Source organism: Dermacentor variabilis, chromosome 4 (genome assembly GCF_050947875.1).
Source record: "Dermacentor variabilis isolate Ectoservices chromosome 4, ASM5094787v1, whole genome shotgun sequence".
Taxonomy (NCBI): Eukaryota; Metazoa; Arthropoda; class Arachnida; order Ixodida; family Ixodidae; genus Dermacentor; species Dermacentor variabilis.
Window position 1 is genome coordinate 224,233,137 of NC_134571.1, and position 22,873 is coordinate 224,256,009.

General features: G+C 47.8%; 1 protein-coding gene across 2 annotated transcripts in view; it reads right to left on the bottom strand.

Annotated features, from left to right (window-relative positions):
• The window catches only part of LOC142580131 (uncharacterized), a 462,133-nt gene that overhangs the window by 109,285 nt on the left and 329,975 nt on the right, over positions 1-22,873 (bottom strand). For both annotated transcript variants that reach the window (XM_075690951.1, XM_075690952.1), the window contains exon 4: positions 10,000-10,234. In XM_075690951.1, coding sequence (XP_075547066.1) covers positions 10,000-10,234 — 235 coding nt within the window. The remainder of the gene's footprint in view (positions 1-9,999; positions 10,235-22,873) is intronic.

The following is a 22,873-nucleotide window of genomic DNA, read 5'->3' on the forward strand; positions in this document are numbered from 1 at the left end:
GCTTCTTGCTGAGTCAAGGAAATCTTATCTGCATATCTGAGGTGCATGTTTCTTGATCGAATGCTGTTTAAAGGCCGCTAATTAGAAACTTACTTCACTAGCCTTCCAGAGATTGCTGAGATTGCTCCAGTAGTCTATGCTACTCGATCATAACCAATCTACTAGAGTGAACTTTCATCACAGTTGGCTTTGCAACGTGTATGCAAAATACCGCAACTGCCTACTAGACGTGTAACTGCGCTAGAACTTGGAATTAATGACCAGTAAGGTTTATGGGACCAGCAAAAGTTAGTCCATTACTCCAGAACAAAATTCCAGGCACTTCGCTTATTTCTGCACCTCGCTCGTGCAGAAGCGGCACCACACCTGCAGCATAAACATCCACTCCCTTTAAGCCAAGTGTAGGGAATGTTGTGAACTCGTCCAGTACAAAGCCTGCACTAAGTAAAGCGAATCACAACATGCTGTTGCAGCCGTTTGAACTGGTGGAACGAGTTGCGAAATGCAGCACCTCCTGCACTAGTTCAGAAAGTGCAGGTGAATCAAGTGGAGAGTATATAGTAACAGAAGTTGAGTGATTCTGCATTACATTCACTAAATATACTGCATGCTGCCTTTCCATTTATTTCTTTAGTTATTAAAAATCCCTTTTGCATCGTTGAACAAAACTACAGAACGAAAACATATTTTCTAGCATTCACTGGTAGCAAACATGTCAAAACTTGTTCAAGTTTCTGGATTGCCGCTTTACCTTTTAACCCCCAAGTTAAATCCGGAAAATGTACCAAATTTTCCAAATTTTATGTACTCATTTTGTCGCTGTCATTCTCGTTCTAAAAATATATTACTTCATTGGTATCTGCTTAGAATTACCACAAAAATTAAAGCTGCTCTTGAGCGCAGCTTTCCCTAAGTGCCCACTGTAACTCATATTTGACAGTCAGAGCAACATAACATCGGGCAGAAAGAGTGTGACTCATCATTTGCGATATTGGTACTACCTCCAGTCACTAGTACAGCTTGGGATCAAGGATTAAAGGTTGTGACTTCGTTGCTGCCCAATTTTATTTCTACAGCTGTTACACTTGCATGTAGCGTGTGTATCTACGTCTGCATGCATTAAAATGATTCATGCTAGAGAAAATCAACTGTAGTGTAGAGAAGCATCAGTCATGTTTATATATTTGCTTTGTGAAGATGCTCTAAGTTTATCTTTGCAGTATAGACTTGGCGCTGTTTCGCCAAAGATGCCCTTGTGCTATTAAACTTGTCAATTAATTATCTTCTTGCTGTAGCAGGTGCTTATAATTTTCCTTTTGCTATCGGTGCGCCAATTTTAATTTGTTTTTCTTGAACCATTCACTTCCGACTCACAGGACTGCATGTCATGTGAGGTCTTCCTTATTCAATAAAAAATGTTGAGGTTGTCTTTGTCAAATTCAATTTCTTGCCTCAAACGAACTTCTACAACTGACCAAGGTGATTATTCTACCTGCTTAGATATGAAATATGTTGCGGTTATGAGCCCTCATAGTGAATGACACTTAGTAAAAAAAATTGCGTATTAAAATAATTTAATGAAACTTTTAAAAGCATCTAAACTTAACCATTCTTCTTTTATCACAATGCAGGAATAAAAAGTTCCCGTAACATCATGCATTCATTATCGTGGCCCAGTCGTGTATACAAGCGACCTCCTTCATGTGGACCAAGAACTACTCTTCAGTGGCTCGCAAAGACTTCCGTGCGAAGCCCTTAACATTCTCGTCTCAGTGCAATGGCTGCTCATCTATCTGCGTGTCCATTAACAAGGCTGCCAGTTGTAAAGCTTCTGAACCCCTTTAAGAAAGCCTAATGATTTTTTGTTTACTTTTCACGGATGGCCGTAGAATCGGAACATTTTTTGCTTCTGACATTTTTACCTGGCACAAAGCTGTGCAATAACTTTCTTACCAGTGTTTAATGTATTTAAATGATGCGCACTCTAATGCCTATCTGGTTTTGTTAGAGTCTAAGAAATTTGAATGTCTGATGAGGTAACAGCATTTGAATTTGTCGTCGTGGCTCGTTTCAATGATCTGCTAGGAAATAACACCCAAAACTTACCACACGTCAGTTGCAGCATTTTTGTTTTCATGACTACAGTATACACGTTTTAAAAGATGATGTGGGGAAAAAAGCCTAAAGAACATAATCATCCTAGGATTTTCATGCCCTTACTGCTCTGCAATGAATAATGCCTCATACATCTTGGGAGCACATTGGGAGTAATGCCTACAGGTATCTTTGATAAAAGAATAGCTCGCACACAGATTTACCACGCAGTTGATGGCTGATGGCTTTTTTGTCGTCTTCATGTTGCTACCTGGTATCTTTGATAAAAGAATAGCTCGCACACAGATTTACCACGCAGTTGATGGCTGATGGCTTTTTTGTCGTCTTCATGTTGCTACCCTCTATTCAATATTCATTTAGATGTAAAGGACACTATAGGCATTGAAATCCCAAATGGCACTTGCATTTCAAGGGACAAAGTGTCCAGCATGCCTGTCACAAAACGTGTTCTAGGGGGCTACCTTGCCTCTATAGGTAAATGGACACCAGATGCTCTGTGTACAATGTAATCGGCGTACTCGCCTGGAGTGCTGGAAAGATGTGCTACGGGCTGTACTGGCACTGTCTGCTGATAATGCAAGGTTCTAGAAAGCTTGCAGCTGAGCATCTGCCATCGTACTGAAGGAACTGTCCTAATTTATTTTGCCGATGTAGTTGACATTTTAGGAGCTGCAATGGACAATTGTGACTGTGGCAGTGCTGCCGAACTAAAGCACAAATTACACACATCGACTCACACAGTGCACTCTGAAAGTTTTGCTACGTGGTATCTGCGTTTTCTGACTGACCTTATTGCACCTTTACGAGCAGTCGCAGGTGATTGCAGCCGCTAAAGCTTTGTCAACTGGCAAGGTGAAAAATAATGCTGTGCTATCAGTGTGGCTGCACACTCCGAGATACAAACTATGTTGAAATAGGTGTTCGGTAGACGGTACCTGTGCAGCCAAAACATGGTGTTTGAGCCCTATAGGCAACTGCGTTCACAACTGCACACAAGTGTGCTGTCACTATAGAAAGTTGAGAATAAGCAGCATTTTTACCGGTGTTTCTTCAAAACATTTGCGCAAGTCATTCTTTCACCAAGGCTGGTAATCATGCATAGGTATTGAGAACAGCGCATTTGTGACACACAAGCAGTCATGTGACTAAAGTTTAATTGGATGCAGTAATCTGTCAGATGGAATTATAAAAGCTATACCTTGTGTTCCTCAGTGGTCTCTCTTGCAGGGACATGACCGATGCCGGTAGTTTAGTTTTTACTTTTCTGTCTAGGTTTAATGTGTATATTGCAACTATAACTAACAGCCAGTGCTCTCTCCTGCCCCGTTTTTATGCTGTTTTTGTGATATTTGCAATATTTTGCAGTTACCTCAGCTGAACGAAGTATATCTCTTTACTATTACTATTTCTCATGTTCAACTTTTGTGCAGTGCCCACTAGCTATTACTAGTCTTGTTTTGTTCACGTAAACACACCCAGACTTGTTCTTTCTTATGTGGCCGGTTATTTTCATACTTTCCGCATTGCGATGAAGGCGAAGTGCGAAAACACCCGTGTACTTAGATTTAGGTGTATGTTAAAGAACCCCAGATGGTCAAAATTTCCAGAGTCCTCCACTACGGCGTGCCTCATAATCGGAAAGTGGTTTTGGCACATGAAACCCCACAATTTTTTTTCATACTTTATGATAAGATGCAGCGCTTTTCGAATGAAAACTTGATAGTTTATAGTGAGGTTACTTAAAGAAACTTTTCTGCTTAAACTTTAATTGAACAAGCCTGCGCCATTATTCGGTGCTTATGTCTCTGTATTGGTATGGTTTTACTCCTTATCTTCCTTATTATTTTTAAAATGTGCAAAGTTTATTATGTAACCATTTCTCGTTCATGAAATAATAAATATTTTTCTTCTGATATTTCGTCCCAAATTTTACAATGATTCTGTTCAGTTAGGTAACCTTAGACTAGCTGACTTTTATTCTGATATTTTAACTTACAATGCTTGATGGATATTCAGTGCAAGCATAGGGTGAAAAATAAACTAAATTATGGGGTATAAGCAGGTCACTGACAGTAAATGGAGCACACAGAAATTTGTTGAAATAGTGCATGCTTATATATTAAACAGCATGCACAGCTACACAACCAGTTTTGTTTGTAGACGCTGAAACATTATGTAAATGGAAGCGTTTTGTTGCATTTTGTTATTTGGCTCTCAGTGCTACCTTTAAGTCATTATATATGTGAAGGTACTAGTAGAAGTGTCCTATGGAGATAAATGACAACTTTGATGATAGAGGCAGAAAAGTCATGTTTAAAACATGGCAAAAAACTGTCGACTTGACAGGCAAACAGGTTTCAGACAGGCTTCTCTAGTACTGCTCTTGTTACCGTCGACAATACATGCATTGCTTGTGTTCTATTGCATTCAATATTAGGTACAACAACGAGCTGTGGTGGCTTTCCCTCCGGGTCGAGGTGGTGTTGCTGCGAAAATTTTCGACCGAGAAATGTCGTGGTTTTTCATTATTTCAGAAATGCATCTAACATCGTCCTTCTTGTTGTGTGCTTTTTCCATGGAGTGATAAGTTCTGGTGCGCCAAGGCGCGGGACATCCTGTGTCCTTAGTGCAGCACGCTTTGTTACGGCACTCTGCATCCTGCAGGCAGTGTGCTATCACTGCAGAGAAAGATGACGAAAAGCATGGGGTGTGTGCATGGCTGTGATCGTGAAACTTAATTTTTTTGCCTGAAAGAGTCGCACATTATATATACTACCAAATGAAAGACCACAAGCGCAATTTGGCGACACCTCACACATTCTCGCTCATACTGAACAAGACAGTACCACAGCCATGGCTAGGTAGCATTCACAACAGCTAGTCTGTCCATTAACTACATGGCTGTAGTAAACGCTAAAATACTTGCAGGGATAACACCCTTTTGGAAGGGTGTTGCCCATGCTACACCGATATTGAAAGGATGGTGTCTGTGTTACACCCATATGTGAAGTCTCTTGTTTGTTTTACACCCATGTATTAAAGGGTGCTTTTTATTGAAAGCCCATAGGCAAGGTGTCGTCATTTTAACGCCCTTCTTCTGTGGAGTGTTACTTTACACCATTTGCTTGAGGTGTATGAATACACCCAAAAAGGGTGTCACCCATGGGACAAGTCTTTTATACCCTTAAGGGTGTGAAAAGTTTTATAGTGTATGACAGGAGCCCCTTTTTGCACGAGGTGCATATTCCCAACAAATCTTATCCGCGCAAAACTCAATGTTTATATCTAGAAACTGTAGGCAGTTACCCTCAGGCACATCAATGGTGATTTTCAAGCCATTTCCATTTCATTAGTACGATCTTGATGAGGGCTAGTTGGTTCATACTTAGAACTGAGGTGAAACAGCGCAAAAAAGACGAGGACACAAGAAAACAAATACCACAGACAAGCGCTTGTCTGTGGTATTTGTTTCCTTGTGTCCTCGTCTTTTTCGCGCTGTTTCACCTCAGTTCTTTCCATTTCACCTTGTGCAAAAAAGGGCTCCTGCCATACGACTCCGCCCATTCAAAATTAATGAAAAAAGGAATTGCTTCACTTTGCCTGAAGTCCGCCCTCGGTAAATCGTGCCCTCACAGGATGCCGTTTAGCTTTCAGAACCAATTGGCCAGGCTGTCTTCAGCTGGATTTCCTGATTCGATTGTGATGGCAGTCGCGGAAAGCCTACTACAAAAAAATGAAGAGTGTGGATGTGAGAGCTGGGGAAGATCCGCCTCGAGAAGAGGTGGTGAGACCTGTGGTGGTGCCCTATGTACACAATATGGCCCACAATTTAAATAAGGTTTCAAGCAGACATGGAGTGCCGCTTGTGTTTTCAACCCCAAAAACGTCGGAAGCCTTTGTTCTCGTATCGAAAGAATCCCTGAAGATGTAGGATGCGGCACCAAGCATGGGTGACCGTTTATGAAGTGCGCCGAAGGTGTCGTGTATGATATCTCCCTCTCATTCGGCCGCTCCTATATAGGGCAAACTGGACGCTGCGTTAACGACCGAATTAGGGAACATGAAAAAAATGTAGAGCAAGGTAAAGAAGGGCCAAACATACCCAAGCACATTAGGTCCTGCCCGTCACACTCTTGTGAGCCATGCTTAGAAGGGGCGCAGATTCTAGCAAATTTAAGTGTAAATATACAAAAGCTCGGGAAGTAACTTAGGCTTTCTTTGTCTTAAAGAAAGGAAGCACGTGCATCAGCCACCCATCAATATCTTTATATAGGCTAAAAAAATATTTACCCAGTACGCTTCCATATCAGTCTTGATCTGAATGTCTTCCTTGCGTCTAAGACATCCATATAAGTGTGTGGTGTGCCTCTGAATACAGCAGTTGTAAGTGGTACTCTGTCCCGCTTCTTTCTTGTTTCTGTGTGTGTTCGTGCCTAGTACCCAAGATGAATTGTGACCAACTCGCCCAACAAGACGTCATTTTCAGCTATATTTCACATAGTACGCTTTACTAATACTTACTCAGCTTGTGCGCAGTAACAATGAACCCACTTATAAGGTGAACGCGAACTCACGGAAATGAGTTACAAGTTGCCCAGAATTTCACCCAGAATGCAAAGCAGTGACGCGATAGTTGGCGAAATATTATGCGTAGTAAGTCTAGGACTCTTTCGTGCGCCGTCAGTTGCAGTAAGTGCTCGCAAATCCGTGCGGGAAGATGAAAAGTCAGTGATTCTTACGGAGGACTCTCCGTGGCGAGGAAAAAAAGCAAGAGCGGAGAGTCTGCACGCGCCTGACTGCGCCAAGTGGTCTGAGGGTGTTTAGCAGCGCTTCTTGGAACACATACTGACTCGGCATAGCTTATACCTTCAGCGGTTTCGCATTTAGCCAAGTGGGGATGAAACATATTTAACATATGTAAAATAACAAATTTAACACCCACTAGCGTAAGTTGTCTCATTTTGCCTTATAAATATAAGGTATCGGTTTCCTCTTTCCCAAGTTTTTTTTAGGTTGCGTAATAACTTCGACACGTGTGACAAAAAGGTATACAGCCTTTTGTTCGCACAACCATATGACACTGCAAATATATGTGTGTATATATATATATATATATATATATATATATATATATATATATATGTATATATATATATATATATATATATATATATATATATAAAGTACATATTTTTTGCAGTGTCTTAAGGCTGTGCGAACAAAAGGTCGTGTGCCCTACGGCTGTAACACAACCACAGAAAGGAATAAGTAACAGCCCGAAAAAAATAAAGGTGGCAGAAAAGAGGGAAAACAAAAGGTAAAGCGCGAGGCACGGCTGGAGGAGAGCGTGCGCTGCGAGGCTCAGAAGGCTGGCGACAAGGTGGCGGTGCGGGTTCGTGAAACGGCGACAGAGCGCCCCCTGGGCAGATTCAGGAGGCAGCGCTGCTGGTCTGAGGAATCGGACTGTTCCGGGGACATCCGCGAACCACGGTCCATGGTCGAGGTGTGCCTGGCAGATGGAGCTAACTGGCCAGTCAGGCGGGCGGACCCGAGGCGGCCCCACAATCTGGGTCCCGCCGAAAGAAGCTTAGAAGCCGGAAATGTATTGCATGCCTTAGCTCTCGCAAAAAATGGAGAGATCACGTCCCTGCCAGGTTGTCACCTTTCGACGGATAGTGTTTATCGTGGGCGTCCAATGAGGTCCACTATTACGGAAGCTGTCGAGAGGTGCTCCAAGATATCGCAACGGAGACTGATTCCAATGAATATTCGCGAATACAGAGGAAGTGAGCGCCCACATGCCTAGCCAAAAGCCTCTACTTTAAGATGGAGGAAGCTTTATTCCCTTTATTTCCCTTTATTCTTCTTTTTTTTAAACATAGCAGGTACCATGCAGTGAAGCGTTCTTGCTTTACAGCATTTCTAACACACATACACATACACAGAGAATCGCACATCTATATACGTACTCGTCTTTGCTGCAGGCGCTTCTGCCACACCTGCCATCTCTTGCTAAACTCATCTTCGCCACCCAGCACCGAACATGTATGCTCAAAAGCGTCGCAAAGGTGCTTCCACGCAGGTTTCGCGTTCTCAAGAGCTTGGACGTAGTCAGTTCGTGATCTCCAAATTGCATACAAACCTAGCAATAACAGGGTTTCAACACTGTTATTTTTTGTCATCTTCCAGTGTCATAAATTTTACGTTATCCCAATTTGGGTATATCTGCACGTCAAACACAAGTCGTGCGTTGTGCCAAAAGTGTACTGCGTTTGTACAAACCAAAAAATACGTGCTGCAACGATTCTGGGTAGGGGCAGACGAGCCAGTCCGTTGACCACGGCACGAAAACACCCTTGTTACGTAGCCATGTTTTTTAAAGGTAAAACTTCGACATGAAACCTAACAAAGAAATCCTTAATCGCTGTTTTTTACACGGTATTTTGGTAGACGCTTGAAAAGGTCAGCTGGCTTCCAGCTCGAGACCGATATAGTCGGGTTGGGAATATCATATCTATCGTGACGCCGAACACGTCTGTAAGTGTACATTTTGGCTCTGTCAACAGTAAGAATATGTTTGCACTGATGTTTACATTTGCATTTAAGAGCCAAGACGCGCTTTCACTTCACCGCGTGAACTGCCGCATCTTTTGAAGAGCAAGAGTTGTTACCATCGACAGGTACATCGTGGAGTGCTAGAACATCGATTTTGCTGTACGATATCCATATCCAAAAGAAATTCAGAAATAGACAACGGTGACGGGGGACGCAGTTACGGTTGTTGCTGCTAATTTCTACAATTGTCTCTGGGTGTTTACACTTTTGAGCGCGCATATAATTCATGTGTTCAATGCAAATTAGCTACATAAACATTCGTGGATGAGTTCATTCTGACAACATACTGGCTTCTCACGGCAGCGCTGTACCAGAATAATGAGAACCGAGCGAGGCAGCTTTTCACGATACTTAGTGGAAGAACCCAAAACTTCTTTTTCGCTTTGCAAAACCTTATGCAATATTCCTGGGAAATTGACTAATGTGTCAGTGTAACGGCAAAGCCCACAGGCCTGTGTGCCGCATCTTATGAAACAAAACGGATACGCCGCCATTCCCGCAGATGGTATGATATTGATCAGCGGCTGATATTGAGGAGGCCGGTAGGGAGTTTCTGTGCCTCGTCGTCACAGCACAATTATAACAATTGGCCACGTCGACGTTAATAGCGCTGTTGGTGCGATCAGCATTGCCGACTTCAGAGAAGCCCGATTGTATACCGCGCAAGAGAAAAGTGAAGTGTACACCACCGATGCGAAACTGACATACAATTTTAAAGCGTCGCGACGGAAATGCTTCTCTCACGGCGTCAGAACTTATGTCTCTGCGACAGAAAGTGGCACATTTCTAACGCCACGACAGAAAAATGTGTAGTCCCGATAGAGTTCCTGTTGCGACGTCAGAATCGCTATTGGGATTGAAAGTTGATGTCGCCACTTCATAAACTCTTGTTGTCGTGACAAAACGTTTCTGTTGCGACTTCACAACTCTTGGCCGTGGCGACCGAATGTTTCTGTTGCGACGTCAGAATCGCTGTCATAATGTCAGAGTCGCTGTTACGATAGAAAGCTGTTGTTGCGACTTCAGAATTATTGTTGTCGGGACAGAACGTTTCTGTTGCGACTTCAGAACTCTTCATCGTCGCGACAGAATTTTTTCTGTTACGACGACAGAATTTCTCTCGTAACGTCAGAATTGCTGTCACGATAGAAAGCTGTTGTCACGACTTCAGAACTATCGTTGTCGGACAGAAAGCCGGCAGAAGAGCTACCAACTACCCTGGCCAGCCAGCACTCTCTACAGAGCGGATGGTGCAACACGTGGGCTCACCTGAGCGCTGCTGGAACGTATCACGTGCTGCTGTCTCGGGCTTGGCGAGGGCTCGAGTTTGGGCAGCCGGGCGGCGGGTGTCGCTTCGGGAGCCCGGAAAGTGGGCGTTGGGGCGCCGCTCGCTGCGGCCGAAGGCGCGGCCGAGACGAGGCGCGAGGTGCTCTGCAGGATCTGCGCGTACTTGCCGTCGATATAGGTGCCGATCACTTTCGTCTCGTGGATTGTCGTCACCCCGCTGCAAAAAGAAGGTGCATCATAAGTACTTGCGAACGGCAGAACGGAGAGACTGCGCAAGCTGCCAGCAACTTGCGAGCAAGCATAACGTGCAGAAGAATGGGGTACACTCTTAAAAACTTTCACACCCTTAAGGGTGTATTGCGGGTGTGTTTATGTTTTCACCCCTTGTAAACACCCCCTCCAACACCCTTTCTAACGGAAAAGGGTGTTCAATAAGAAAACACCTTTGGAACACCCCAGCCTTTCTAATTTACGCCCTAATTTTACGGGAGTAAGTGAACAAGCTTACAGTATATGATAAATGAACATTGGCAGTTTACGTTTTGATATTGGCTATACATGAAACGCGCGCTACCTGCGCTTGAGTCAGGTAGCTGGAATGATTAGATCGGGGCATCTAAGCAGCTGCGCAATGACTCCGAACAGCGGTCAAAAAATGACGTTTCCTGCGAATGTTGATTTCGAACGGATGACACTAACGCGCCGATTTTGCATAGCCAGATATCCGCAAAAAGGCTTCGCGTGATCAATGGCAAAATTTTTTACAACGCTATCCCTGAATACTTAAAGGTGTGCAACTAGTTAGACTAGGAATGGTTAGGAGTGAGGGTTAACGGTAAATAGCCCACCAACTTACGGTTTGTAGATCATATTGGCACGCTCAGCAACGCTGCAGACTATCTGCAACAAACTTTTGAGGACCATAGCGAAAAAAAGTGTAAAAGTCTGATTGAAGATTAGTATGCAGAAGAGAAAAGTAATGTTCCGCAGCCTGGCGAGAGAACGAAATGCCATGATCAGCAGTCAGCCTCTAGAACCTGCGCAGAAATAAATTTATCTAGGTTAATTACTCGCAGGGGCCTCTGATCAAAGAAATTTGCAAAAAATAAAAAAATTAGTTGGAGAGCTTACTGCAGGCATTACTAAATCATCATCATGGAGCTTACTGCTAATCGTTGCTTTCTAGCGTTATTAACATATGGGTCCGAAACTTGGAGGTTGCCAAGGAAGCTTGGGAAGACGTGGAGGACCGCGCAACGAGCGATGCAATGAAAAAATGTTAGGCGTGACGATAATAGACGAGAAGAGAGCGATGTGGATTAGAGAGCGAACGGAGATAGCTGATATTCTCGTTGACATTAAGAGGAAGAAGTCGTGCTGGGCAGACCATGCAATGCGTAAGGAAGAGAACCGCTAGTTTATTGGAGTTGCAGAATGGGTGCTAAGGGGAGAAAGCACAGTCGAGAAAGGCAGAGAATAACGTGGGCGTGATGGAACTAGAAAATTTGAAGACTCGTGGAACCAGTTAGCACAAGACAGGGGTATTGGATATCGCTGGAGAAGCTTTCGTCCTGCGATGGACATCAAAATGGGCTGATGATGATGATGTCACGACATCCATGCCAGCTTCGTGGCATGTCAATCATGTTACGTCATGCATGCGTGTCATGCACGTTCTGATAGCTCGATTGCGTCGATAGCGGGGGGGGGGGGGAGGGAGGAGTAGCGGCGTAGCCAAGGGGGGCACACGGGCACTTGTAACTCTTACTAACAGTAAAATTTTTGCTACTAGTGTACAATTAGAAAAGCGGTCGCCAGGTGTCACTGAAGAAAAAAAAATATTTCTGTGTGAAGAATTCAGCCGCTAACGTTTAGACATTTCTCTCCGTAAAAGGGCGCCGAAGGGCAAGAATACAGACAATGCTTTCAATTTGCCCGATCTAAAGCAGCCCGAAGTTGTTGTGATCGTTATGCAGGAACCTCACTGCACGAGCGCGCACACACGCCCACAAAGTACATTTGCAAACCCAGCGCTTGCCGAGCACATAAACGATGTGCGAACGCGACAGGAAAAACCACAGTAAGCAATCGACGAGCTGCAAACGTACCTGCATGACCTCCGCGGCAACCATAACTGCCAGTCTCGGAGGCCCTGTGTTGCACTATTGTATTACCTCTTGCCAACAATGAATCCAGGCTGCAGTGACAGATGGCGCTGCAGTAGACCGGCGTGCTCCAGCACTCCCGGCCGTGATCGCAAGAAGAGGCATGTTTTCGCCCCCGGACAACACACTACCCTATTCCAGCACACCTTAGCACTGCCTTAATTGTCGTTGACTTAAGAAATTCCGCCACGTCGTGGCGCATAGCGGTATCGGGAAGTGCGCCATGTTTGGAAGCAAGATGGCCCAATGTACTTAATTCTTTTGCATTGAATATACACTTCCTTTAGTTAAGCTGCGGGCCAGTTTGCTTAAGGCAAGTTGTTTCAGCCGTTTAAGTAGTGTTTGGAAGTCGGGCGCAAACATCAACATGTCGTCTAAATAGCAGGGGCATGTTTGCCGCTGTAGGGGACGCATAATTGTGTCCATCATCCGTTGAAACATGGCCGCGCATTAAAAAGGTCGAACGGCATGACATTAAATGCATAGAAGCCGTACGCTGTGACAACTGAGCTCTTACAGAGAGAAGCCTCGGCCATGGGCACTTACTTGCCCAGAGGGAAGATTTAAGGAAGAAAAAAAGTCAGGTGCATCGTCATTGCACGGTAAAATATAGACATCGTTTCGCGAGATCTTATTCAAAGACAATAATCAACACGAAAATGGATTGAACCATCTTTCTTAACAAGAACAATTAGGGATGCTCATAGACTGCTTGATGACTGAATAACGCCTCCAGTGAGAATGTCACCTGCTCATCAATAGCCCGCCTCTTAGTAAAACTAGTTGGTAACTCCTCATACTGAAGTAATTATGCGCAATTCTGCACTCCCCCATTGACGCGTACACCCACACCCGCATACGCAGGAGAACACCACCCACACACCCGCCTCTCTGTCGCTGAAAGCCGGTAAGGCCGCTGGTGCAGAGCATGGGAGCCAGTGCCGATGGTGTAGAAGAGTTGTCGCTCGACCCGGAGAAGTAATGTGGCAATCAAACGATGAGCTGAATTGGTGAAGAAGACGGAAAAACTGTCGCGCTGCGTTGAAGTAAGGTTGCAGTCGATTGATGCAGTAAAAGGGTGCGGTGAAGAACTGGAAGGAACAGTGTCCACAGCGGCGTTGCAAGCGGCAGTTCTGTCTGCGTCCGTGTTAAAAGTGCACCAGCACAGCTCGACCGAGGCACTCGCAGCGTAACAAATGAAGCGAGAGCGACTTTGGGTTACAAACGCACATGAAAGTGGTGCCAGTACGGAAATAAAGCAAAGCGCATGGCAGAGGAAACATTCGGCGATGGGCAAAGAGGTCAGACGGCATAGAAAGCGCGTCACAGGGAGTCACACGACAAGGGGACGATCACAGACGACCAAGGAGGTACGTCGATGTCTCCTGTGACGAACTTAGATTGAAGTCACGCTGAACAACCCCAGGTGGTACAAATTTCTGGAGTCCCCCACTACGGCGTGCCTCATAATCAGATCGTGGATTTGGCGCGCAAACCCCACAATATAACTTTTGTTTTCTGTGCGCACAAGTTTGGTAGGAGGCTGCTCATCAAATGGCGTGTCAAAAAGAGGAAGGAGCGCAACATCGACGCGGGCGCTGCCAATGACGGCATGATGGCTTGAAAGAATATCCCATCCGATGATGATGTCGTGAGAACAAGAGGTGAGACATAAAAGAAAGTCACAGTAACGCCCGAAAGTTGAAGCATCGATTGCGATAGCAAATTAGCAGACATCTATACGAAGTAAGGATATATAGTAGCTTTATCGGTCGTATAAACTAGGAAACTTTCATGTACTGCCTAATTAACAAGCATAGTGTCAGCGCGTACAAGCAAACATTAACGCGCCACATTCCACAAGCGCGCCTACTCGCTGCAAAACACGGGACGCTGGTGCGAGCACGCGTGGCAGCAGCAGCGAGTGAAGTAAGCTTCGTGCGGTCTATCGCTTCCAAGCAAGAGCGGCAAGAACAAAGCACACAGAAAGTCATGAGCCGGCTGCAGATCCTTTTCAAGATCTGGCGCCATCGTCAGCGCGCGGCCGCGCAATGTACGCGCTGGTTACGCGCAGTCGAAGCGGCCCTCCCGCGCTGCCTGCTGTAATGTTTGGGGTCGGGCCTGAAATAGAAGGTAGCTGGCCCATGCCGTCGTCCAACTCATCCACGCTGGGGACGTTGCTGAAGGGAGATACTTGCTCTCATCGATAACGAGAAATGTGGGATTTATTTACAGCATCTACATGAGAACGTTATAGTTCATCAGTCTAGCATGACTGAACGAGAATGTTCACTAACCAGCCGCTCAACAGCTGCTTTTAACCACTCTGTCCTCCCTAGATCCATAGGTGAGGGAAAACCGCCGTTGACGGTCGACCATTTCGGATGGTCCAAAGTCATCGTAGCCGATCCGCCTTTGAGGGGTAGGGTTTACACGTTCACTTCCGCACAGGTTTCACTGACCACACCAAGGCGAGAGGGTTTTCGCAGACAGAGGTCTTGATCTGAGCAGGCGCCTCTTGGTCCCAGAGTCGACCCCGCAGACAGTGGCCGCCGCGTCTGTCCATTGACTGATGACTTTAAAGATCCGTGAGACGGCGCCACAAAACTTCTTCTTCCAGGAGTTCTACCGCTTCAGACAAGCCGTGACGGTGACGGCGAATCCACGAACAATACCTGGTCCGCCGACTGCGTCCAGGCCTACCGGCGCCACCCACCTGGGGCCGCGACGTATTGTCGTCCTTACAATACGAGTCGCCGCAGGAGCCATCCCGGCGCCAACGGCCTGTTGACTCGGTGCATTGTTGTTTTCAAAGCGAGTCGCCGCCGCAGACATGCCGGCGCCTTTGCGACGGTCGCTTCCCCGAAGATCGCCAGCCCCCGCCGGTCGAACGTAACATTGCTCGCTTTCGTTCATACGTGGCGCGAGATCGAGCCGCGATCGTCAGTTCCCCTGGCGCCCCGTCGCGCAATGCGCAGTTGGTGCTACAGGTGTGCGCCGTGTCGGTTTCAACCGATGGTGGCGTGGTGGTCGTTGCTAGTCGGCGGTGGCGGCGTCGTTGGCGCGGCACCGGTTTACTTATCAGCGACGGCGCATGGCCATTTTTCGTTGGCGGCGGCGGGGAAACCGACGCTACAAAATTAAAAAGCCACTTCGCTATACCCTGCTTTGCTAAATTGGTCGAAATTCTGGCTTTTTCACGCTAAGATCTGACAGGACCAAATACAGACGGGCTAAAAGTGAGAGAAATGCAAAACGTTTTGCAAGTCTCTTGCTTTTCACCCAATATATTAAAAAATATATAATTGGACATCTATCTAAAAGCGTCTATGTTGAGTGTGTTTGTGTATTCCTTTCTACACAAATATGTAGAGTCTTGCTGTTGCATCGCTGTCGAAATTATTATTTTTTTGTGCTATGCCTCGGTGTAAATGAGATATTGTTCCAAATGTGCAAAGAATTGCTACGCCAGCACCGACGCTCATGACAATCTCTAGATATGTTAACCTTGCTTCCACTTGTTCTGAATCATATTGTGTTTATACATATGCTTTATGTAAAAAAGAACAGACCTCTTCTATGGACAACTTTTGCTGAGTTAAGTCCTTAAGCTGTCAAGCAATCAGCAGATGTTCTAACGCACACCACCGGACAATAGGTTGACTCACTTGTTCTAAATATAACTCGCCCTTTGCTTATGTAACTTTTCTGATAACGTCCTCTTTCCCTGAAGAAAAAAGAATGAAAATACGTTTATTTTTTGCTGCAGATGAACATTTTTTCTTCAGCTGAGATATGTTATGATGCGGTACAAAACAACTTTGCTCATTTTCTTTACTCGTCATCACCAGGTTGAACGAACGGAGTTTGGTTTAGTAAAAACGCAGGCATTGCTCGGATGCACACTTATTTTAAAAAAAAAGTTATTTTCTAACGTGCACGTCTAAAGCGTTATATAGTTCATTGCAGCTATCGGTGCCAGTTGCATTCAATTTTTTATATGAATGCTTCAAAGAAACATAACCATGCAGAAGACACGTAAACATATTTTTTACACGTAGAAAGTAGAAAAACTGCTTCGAATGCAACGGCAGGCCTAATGCGTAAACTGCCAAACGACTTCGTGAACACATCAGGGCCAGAAATTTCTATCTTGCTGCATGGCGCTATCAGACATATCGCCCATGCTACCCGCAACTACAGTGCCCACGACCCTCAAGCCGTGATTCTGACGTTGGGATCGAGGCCGCTGTTTCTTCTCGTTGCGCCATATTACGCTTTTGGACAAGAAGTTTCGGAATCCCACGTTCGCTGACTCATAAACACGCCTGCGCAGAGACGTGAAGAGCAGCGCTACTTTTGTTGGTATTGTGTAGTTCATTGCTCACCTACTTGACATGATTGTATGCTTGAGACAGGCAAAAGAATTAAGAAAGACAACACAAAACCTTACACTGAGATGGATTGACTTAAAGAAGAAATCTTTATACCTATTTAACTGGCGCGCCGATCTCGCCGACAAGAAGCATCGGCGACGCAGCGAAAACAGTCGGTGGCGCCGCACACCTCTGGTTGCTGCCGGAGCACAACGCCGCAACCCCTCCCTCCACGGCCTTTCGCGCGCGTTTGCTCTCCGCTTTCTCCTTCGCGCGCGCTAGACGAAGCGGCGATCGTCGGCTTCCCTAGCGTGCTTTCTTCACTCGCCCATGCAGCACACAACGCGCGGCGACGGTGTTATCGCGCTCGAACTTAATGCGAAACGTCACGGTGACGGCAAGATGCGCCTGGAGTGTCCGTATAATTGTTGTAGCAATAAAATGAATCGCCATCCCGGCGAAGGTGGATGTCCAGCAAAGCTGTGGAACATCGCCACTACAACTGCTCAGTGGGGTATTCGTTATAAATAGGAAAATATCAAATGGCCCACGAAGAGAAAAATCCGGCGTTGACGCTTGATGGTTCTGGAACCTATGTCACCAAGCGGTGACGTCACGTTTGACATGAAATGCGATTACTTCATCACCTCAAACGTCGCGTGACGCTGTCATCACACCAAAGGTCGCGTGATGACATCAAATGATAACGCAATCGTCACGCGACGATGTCGCCTGATGTCGTAATCTGATGGAGTGATCACGTCAAACGTGTCATCTCTCGATGATGCCGCCGTCAAGTGATGATGTCACATGATAACGTCGTGTGATGCCTCTCGGAGAAGCAATTCACTGTGAGCTTCCCGCTTCTTTGATTACGTAATCGTCACTCGATTACGTAATCACGTCATACGTCACTTGACGTGATCACACCAGAGGTCGCGTGATGAATGCGACATGTCAAACGTTACGTTGCGTGACAACGGCGTCGTCACATGACGATATCGCGCCGTAATGTCATGCGATTACATTATCACGACAAACGTGACGTCAAGCGATGACGTGTCCGTCATGTGATGATGTCACATGCTGACGACATGTGATGCCTCTCGGAGAAGCAGTGCACTGTGCGCTTCCCACTTATTTGCACTGTTTCTGGGATGGGCCGACATTTCTGTGTGCGTAAAAGTCGCGCACGCGGACACGAAAAATCCCGACCAAATAAAGGCTAACAGCTTCACTGTTAAATTCAATGACATAAAGCTGCTCTTCAACGACAACTCGGGCTGTGCAAATGCCTAAGGCTGAATTTGCTGCGTGCTAGCTGTTCATAGCGAAACACGTGAAAGTGACATCACCTTCAGAAGTCAGCGGCAAAGCCGGGCATGCATTACCCAAATTGCGCCTCCTGGTTCTAGATACATTTACTAGTGCCTGTACTCCTTCCACGATCACATAAATCACGTTACTAAGGTAAATCGGAGGCTTTGGAGATTTCTCAGTACGCCCAGTTCTCGCTTTCCGCACTGCGCTGAATAGTTTCCTGGGCACGAGTTTCCACACGACGCTTCGTGGGCGAAATGGAGCGGCGGTGAGGCGGTCGACAACTGCAGCGAAAGCGGATTCGTCCGGTGTGGAATCGAAAGGCGGATCCGGTGCAGCGTGGCGTTGAAATCCTCTCGACGAGTAGATGACAGTTGGTTGCCAGAAGTGAAAAGTAGGTGGCATCCGGCGCTTGCAGAAACGCGCCACGTGGCCAGCCATTCCGCAGGAGTTACAAAGCGGCCGGTAGTCTGGTGTGCGCCATGGGTTTTGCCCGCGGGGCTAATGTGGCGCTAACCGGGCACCAGATGGTGATGTATGCGTTGGTGCGTGAAACGCGGCACGGGCCGGCGTTGCGGGCATCGTGGCGACCTGCGCATGCGCAGCAACATGAGTGTTGTGAAAGAGGGAATGCACTCGGGGCGACTGGAGGACGTGCTGTAGCGTGGGTGTCAACGAATAATAGGGTGTCTCTTGCGTCAGTGGCACCCATGAAATTGCACCGCCGTGTTGTAAGCGAATGTTACGTACGACAGGACCGCATCCCACGTCTTCTGCTCGACGTCGACGTACATTGCTAGCATGTCGGCGAGGGTCTTGTTCAGGCGCTCCGTGAGACCATTCGTCTGCAGATGGTAGGCAGTTGTCCTCCTGTGACTTGTCTGGCTGTATTGCAGAATGGCTTGCGTGAGCTCTGCTGTGAAAACAGTTCCTAGATTTAGTTTCAGCGAAGCGGGTGAGATAGTCCGTCGCCACGACGATCCACTTACTTCCGGAAGTTGATATCGGAAACGGCCCCATCAAGTCCATCCCGATCTGCTGAAAAGGTCGATAAGGAGGCTTCATCGACTGTAGTAATCCCGCTGGCCTTGTCGGTGGTGTCTTGCGTCGCTGACAGCCTCGGCATGTCTTGACGTAACGGGCGACATCGGCAGTTAGGTGGGGCCAGTAATACCTTTCTTGTATCCTCGATAGCGTCCGGGAGAAACCGAGGTGCCCAGCGGTCGGATCGTCATGTAGGGCGTGCAGTACTTCTGGACGCAGCGCCGACGGAACAACAAGAAGGTAGTTGGCGCGGACTGGTGAGAAGTTCTTCACGAGTAGGTTGTTTTGAAGCGTGAACGAAGACAGTACACGCTTAATTTCCCTAGGGACAACGTCGGTATGCCCGTCCAAATGCTCGACTAGGGCTCTTAGCTCCGGGTCTCCTCGTCGCTGTTCGGCGAAGTCTTCCGCGCTAATTATTCTAAGGAAGGCGTCGTCATCCTCGTCATCTTGCGGCGGCGGGTCAATGGGGGCGCGTTATACGCAAACGGCATCTGAGTGTTTTCGTCCGGACTTGTATGTTACAGTGATGTCGTATTCTTGTAGTCTGACGTTCCACCATGCCAGCCGTCCTGAGGGTTCTTTAAGCTAGCTAGCCAACACAACGCCTGATGGTCGCTGACCACTTTGAATGGCCTGCCATATAGGTAAGGGCGAAATTTCGCTGTAGCCCAAACGATGGCGAGGAATTCCTTTTCGGTTGTAGAATAATTGCCTTCCGCTTTTGACAACGACCGCCTAGCGTAGGCTTTCACGTGTTCATGTCCATCTTTTCTCTGGACTAGGACGGCACCGAGGCCTAGGCTACTGGCGTCAGTGTGTATTTCGGTATCGGCGTGCTCGTCGAATTGCGCGAGTACGGGCGGCGACTGCATGCGTCGTTTGAGTTCTTGAAATGCGTCGGCCTGCGGCGTTTCCCACTTGATCTCGACATCAGATTTGGTTAGATGCGTTAGCGGCTCAGCGATGCGTGAAAACTCCTTGACAAATCGCCTGTAGTAGGCACACATGCCAAGAAATCTACGCACTGCCTTCTTGTCGATGGGCTGCGGGAACTTTGCGATGGCAGCTGTCTTCTGAGGGTCGGGACGGACTCCAGAGTTGATGACATGACCTAGGAACATAAGCTCATCGTAAGCGAAGCGGCACTTTGCTGACTTCAAAGTGAGCCCTGATGACTTGATGGCCTCTAGTACTGTTGCAAGCCGCATAAGGTGATCGTCGAAATTTCCGGCGAAGACAACGACGTCATCCAAGCAAACGAGACAGGTCTGCCACTTCAATCCTGCTAACACCGTGTCCATCACGCGTCGGAACGTTGCAGGTGCCGAGCACAGTCCAAATGGCATAACCTTGAACTCGTAGAGGCCGTCTGGGGGGATGAAGGCCGTCTTTTCGCGATCTCTTTCGTCGACTTCTATTTGCCAATCGCCAGACTTGAGGTCCTTCGACGAGAAGTATTTAGCGTTGCAGAGCCGATCCAATGAGTCGTCTATCCGTGGGAGGGGGTATACGTCCTTCTTCGTGATCTTGTGCAGCCGACGATAATCGACGCAGAAACGTAGGGTTCCGTCCTTTTTCTTCAACAGGACAACAGGGGATGCCCACGGGCTTTTCGACGGCTGGGTGATGTCGTCGCGCAGCATTTCGTCGACTTGTTCTCTTATAGCTTCACGTTCTCGCGGCGAAACTCGGTAAGGGCTCTGGCGGAGTGGTCGAGCGCACTCCTCGGTGATTAAGGGATGCTTGGCGACTGGTGTTCGTCGAATCCTCGATGTCGTCGAAAAGCAGCCTTTGTATCGTCGGAGCAGACTTCTGAGCTGCCGTTGCTTAATGACGGGGAGACTTGGATTAATTTCGTAGTCTGGTTCGGCAACCATGGTCGTCGGGGTAGATGCGGCAGAATCCAAGAGGACAAACGCATTACCGGCTTCCAGAATTTCCTCGATGTACGCAATCGTCCTGCCCTTGTTGATGTGCTTGAACTCCTGGCTGAAGTTTGTCAGCAACACTTCAGTTTTCCCTCCATGCAGTCGAGCGATCCCTCTTGCGACGCAAATTTTAGGGTCTAGCAGTAGACGTCGGTCGCCTTCGATGACGCCTTCTACGTCAGCGGGTGTTTCGGTGCCGACGAAAATAACAATGATGGAGCGAGGCGGGATGCTCACTGGATCTTCGAGCACACTCAAGGCGTGGTGACTACGAGGGCTCTCCGGCGGCATCGCTTTATCTTCCGAGAGCGTTATTGACTTTGACTTCAGGTCGATGATTGCGCCGTGTTGGTCCAGGAAGTCCATGCCGAGAGTGACGTCTCGTGAACACTGTTGGAGGATGACAAAGGTGGCAGGGTAAGTCCGGTCATGAATGGTTATTCTTGCCGTGTAGATTCCAGTCGGCGTGATGAGGTGTTCTCCAGCGGTCCGAATTTGAGGGCCTTCCCATGCGGTCTTAACTTTCTTCAACTGGGCGGCGATGTGTCCACTCATTACGGAGTAATAAGCCCCTGTGTCCACTAAGGCGGTAACTGCGTGGCCGTCCAAAAGCGCCTCGAGGTCGGTCGTTCTTTGTCTGGCGTTGCAGTTAAGTCTTGGCGTCGGATCACGGCTGCGTCGTGTTGAACGTCGCGTCGTCAAGTCGTCTCTCGTCGCTGTAGTCTTGGCTTCCTGATTTCGTCGGGATTGTGGCGTCTCGTTATTATGTCGCTTAGATGGCCTTTTTGTCCTGTTCGTCGGTGGCGGAGGATCTTCGTCAGCTCGACGAACAGCAACCGCACCTCCACTGGTTGCTGCTTTTAGTTTTCCGGATATGGGCTCGCAGAGCGGCCCCGTGCTGGGCCAATGTATGGACGGCGCTGCGGCGACAAGTAGCGGCCGGGTGACGGCGAACGGGACGGTCGTCGAGGGCTCCACAGATTGGCGGCGAGGTAGCCGGCGATATCGCGAGGTCGTTGGCCAATCTGTGGTCGCGGCGCGTTAACGGCGAACCCTCTGAATCCCATCTCCCGGTATGTGCATCGGCGGTAGATGTGCCCGGCTTCTCCGCAGTGATAGCAAAGCGGACGGTGGTCGGGGGCGCTTCAAACGTCGATCTTCCTTGGAATGCCGCGTGAGTTGACGGGTTCGCGTGCTGGCGGCGGGGGTGGTGGTGGACGACGGCACTGTGTCGTCACTGGGCCCTGCCGTGGGCGCGGAGGGGGAACGTGACGGCGGGCTACAACACCGTTTGTCATCGTTTGCGGCTGAGGCTGCGGCGATTCAGGGAATACTCCGAGTTGTTGTTGGAACTCCTCACGTGCGACGTCGGCAATCGAAGCCACTTGAGGCTGTGATGACGGGAACAGCTTCTGTAGCTCCTCCGGCACGACCGCTCGGCTAGTCTCGCGCAGGTCATTGGTGGCCAGTGACTGAACTCCGGCGTAGCTTGTCGAATTCGTGCGGCGGTTGAATTGCCGGTTCCGCATTTCCAGTGTCTTCTCGATGCTAGTGGCCTCGCGAAGAAACTCGTCGACAGTCTTCGGTGGGCTTTTTACCATCCCGGATAAACGTTCCTGCTTTACACCACGCATCAGTAGCCGGAATTTCTTTTCCTCCGACATTTCCGGGTCGGCGTGGCGGAATAGGCGGCTCATTTCTTCTGTAAAAATCGCGGTGGTCTCATGAGGCAGCTGCACTCGGGTTTCTAGTAGTGCTTGGGCTCGTTCTCGGCGTACGACGCTTGTGAATGTCTGCAGGAAGCCGCTTCGGAAAACGTCCCAGGTTGTTAAGGTGGCTTCTCTGTTCTGGAACCACGTCCTGGCAGCGTCTTCCAATGCGAAGAAGACATGTCGCAGTTTGTCGTCGCTGTTCCAGCTGTTAAATGCAGCGACCCTCTCATACGTTTCGAGCCAGGTTTCCGGGTCCTCGAATGTTGAACCGCGGCACGTCGGGGGCTCCCTGGGCTGCTGTAGCACGA